Here is a 2,177-nt window from a genome sequence, read left to right as displayed (position 1 = left end):
GTACCGGCGATCGAGGAGGCGGGGCCCAGTGACAGAGGAGTCGATCGTGGAGGAGAAGGAGGCGGACAGGGGATCGGCCAGACAGGTAAGAGGGCTTAACCGCCCGCCTGAGACCCTGCAGAGCTCACCATATATAGTCTATGGTGGGCTCTGCAGGGTCACCCTTAGGTGGGCTGTTTGGGTTATCAGGTGGGCGTAACTAGAAATCACAGGGCCCCATACAAAATTTTGCTATGGGGCCCTGTGATTTCTAGTTACGCCCCTGTGGTGACCGCATACATTTATAACCAGGATGCAGATGGGAAGGCTGACAACAATACAATACAAAAGCCTCCCCATGTGCATCCTGGTTATACATTTATGCGGTCACCATCTTTTTCTATGTTCTACAATGTGACATCTGGAACGAGATTGGTTGCCGTTCAAAAACCGAATCCTTTCACCGTTTTCCAGATAAGCTCCAACATGCCACTACGGGGCACAGAGGAGAGTCTACCTTCCAGTGAGAGGACCTCTGGGTTCCTTTTTTATTATTTACACAGCAGTATACAGAGCACTTAACTGGTTAAGAAAAGAGCCCCTGTCCCCCTCCTCCTCGGCTGGGCCGGCCTTGCATTATAGCGGAGGTGAGAAGATTGGATGTTTTCCCAGATCTGCGCATATTGATGGGAGCCATGCTCTGTTGCTGCATAGGAAATCTATGGGAGGCTTCTCTACACTTGCTGATTCTTCCATTAAACGTCTGGAAGTTGTGCTGAAGCCGCAGATATCTCTGACATCCTCCCGCTTCAGTATCTTATCCGCTCCGTTCCAGACAACGACGCACACTACAAGCAGAATGGGAGAAACGTGTCACGCTGGACATGGATAGGCCAGAACGATGGACTGATAAGAGTGTCATCATTGTCCTCTGTCCACCCGCTATATGTCTGCAGCACCCCTAAGGCCTGTCAGCGTGGTGCACTGGCACTTTAGTATTATTTATGCACTTAATGCATGATTGGCTTTTTTTTCAAAAGCTTTTTGACCCACAGATGCGGAAGGTGCAGGTTCCTTCGGGGCCTATTCCTGACGCTGGGAGGAGATTCTGTGCCTCCTACGGGGTTCTCTGTCTCCTCCCACCCAGGAGGGGGGGGGTTTCTCTTCGGGAGAGCCCCCTGCCTAGTACTGTGAGGGACCCGCTCCGGCAGGTCCCCGAAGGAAATGGGTCCACCGGCCTTCGGGTTGGTGGGCCAACAGTCTCAACCCCTGTCAGGAGCCTTGCGCCCCGGGGGGTCGGGAAAGTAGGTCCCTTCTTTTGAAGGACCTTGCACCCTCGTGCACGTTTTTGTGTGCTTTGTTCACAGGGGGAAGTTTGTTTTGATGCGCGTCCACGGGCTTCGAAAAAACATTAAAATATGTCTGCAGCACTCCAGTCCTGGGTTCACTTTTCCGTACAGCCTCTAGTATGTGTTGTGAGAATTGGCTCCAAACTGTAGCGCATCGAGGACGCATCCGCTCGCTGAAATCTTCATTTTAAGGGCTTCCTTGCCCGCTTTTATTAAAGGAGAACTAAGATTGGCAGCACCCGCCCATCCAGCCTCCTGGCTTTGCATTTGCAGCACCGCTGCTCTGGCCTCAGCCCTCTGTCTGTTCCTCCAGACAGCCACAGTCGTGTGCTAACCGGCACACTGGGGGGTTTTCCAATCTGCAGCACCCTGCTGCGCTGGCCTCCACTCCCCCCGGGTGACCCCCCGGGTGGAGCTTTCCTGTCTCCTAGGTGGAGCCCTGAACCCTTCAAGGCTGTGCACACCTGTGCCATCAGCATGCGCCGACCACTCAGATTCTGGACACAGGAGTGGAGATAACGCACTGCCACAGTGTATAATAGGTGCAGAGATTAGATTGGGTCTCGTGTCCTTTGCAGGGTGCCATGTGACCCGTCCGAGCCGAAGGAACCATGAAGCAATGTCTGATTACTGTAACTTGTCTTGGCAGGGCCGCAGCTGGATCGTTAAAAGGAGTTATGAAGATTTTAGGGTGCTGGACAAACATCTCCATCTATGTATATATGACCGGCGCTTCTCTCAGCTCTCAGAGCTGCCCCGTTCCGACGCCGTGAAGGACAGTCCAGAGGTGAGATATCTGCATGGAGGATGTGTGGTCAGGTGATGTCTGTGGAGGAGCCGTGGAGCCCC

The 2,177-nt window shown here is 53.3% G+C and overlaps 1 protein-coding gene across 1 annotated transcript in view; it reads left to right on the top strand.

The window, feature by feature from the left end:
* Positions 1–2,151, top strand: part of LOC108798041 (rho GTPase-activating protein 32-like) — a 60,862-nt gene extending 58,711 nt beyond the window's left edge. The window contains exon 6 of the mRNA XM_018569744.1: positions 1,978–2,151. Within this exon, the coding sequence (XP_018425246.1) occupies positions 1,978–2,151 (174 nt within the window). The remainder of the gene's footprint in view (positions 1–1,977) is intronic.
* Positions 2,152–2,177: the final 26 nt, after the last annotated feature.

Source organism: Nanorana parkeri, unplaced genomic scaffold, assembly GCF_000935625.1.
Source record: "Nanorana parkeri isolate BGI_ZX_2015 unplaced genomic scaffold, ASM93562v1 scaffold1388, whole genome shotgun sequence".
Classification (NCBI taxonomy): Eukaryota; Metazoa; Chordata; class Amphibia; order Anura; family Dicroglossidae; genus Nanorana; species Nanorana parkeri.
Note: the sequence above shows the minus strand (reverse complement) of the source record. Positions and strands in the feature narration are given on the sequence as shown.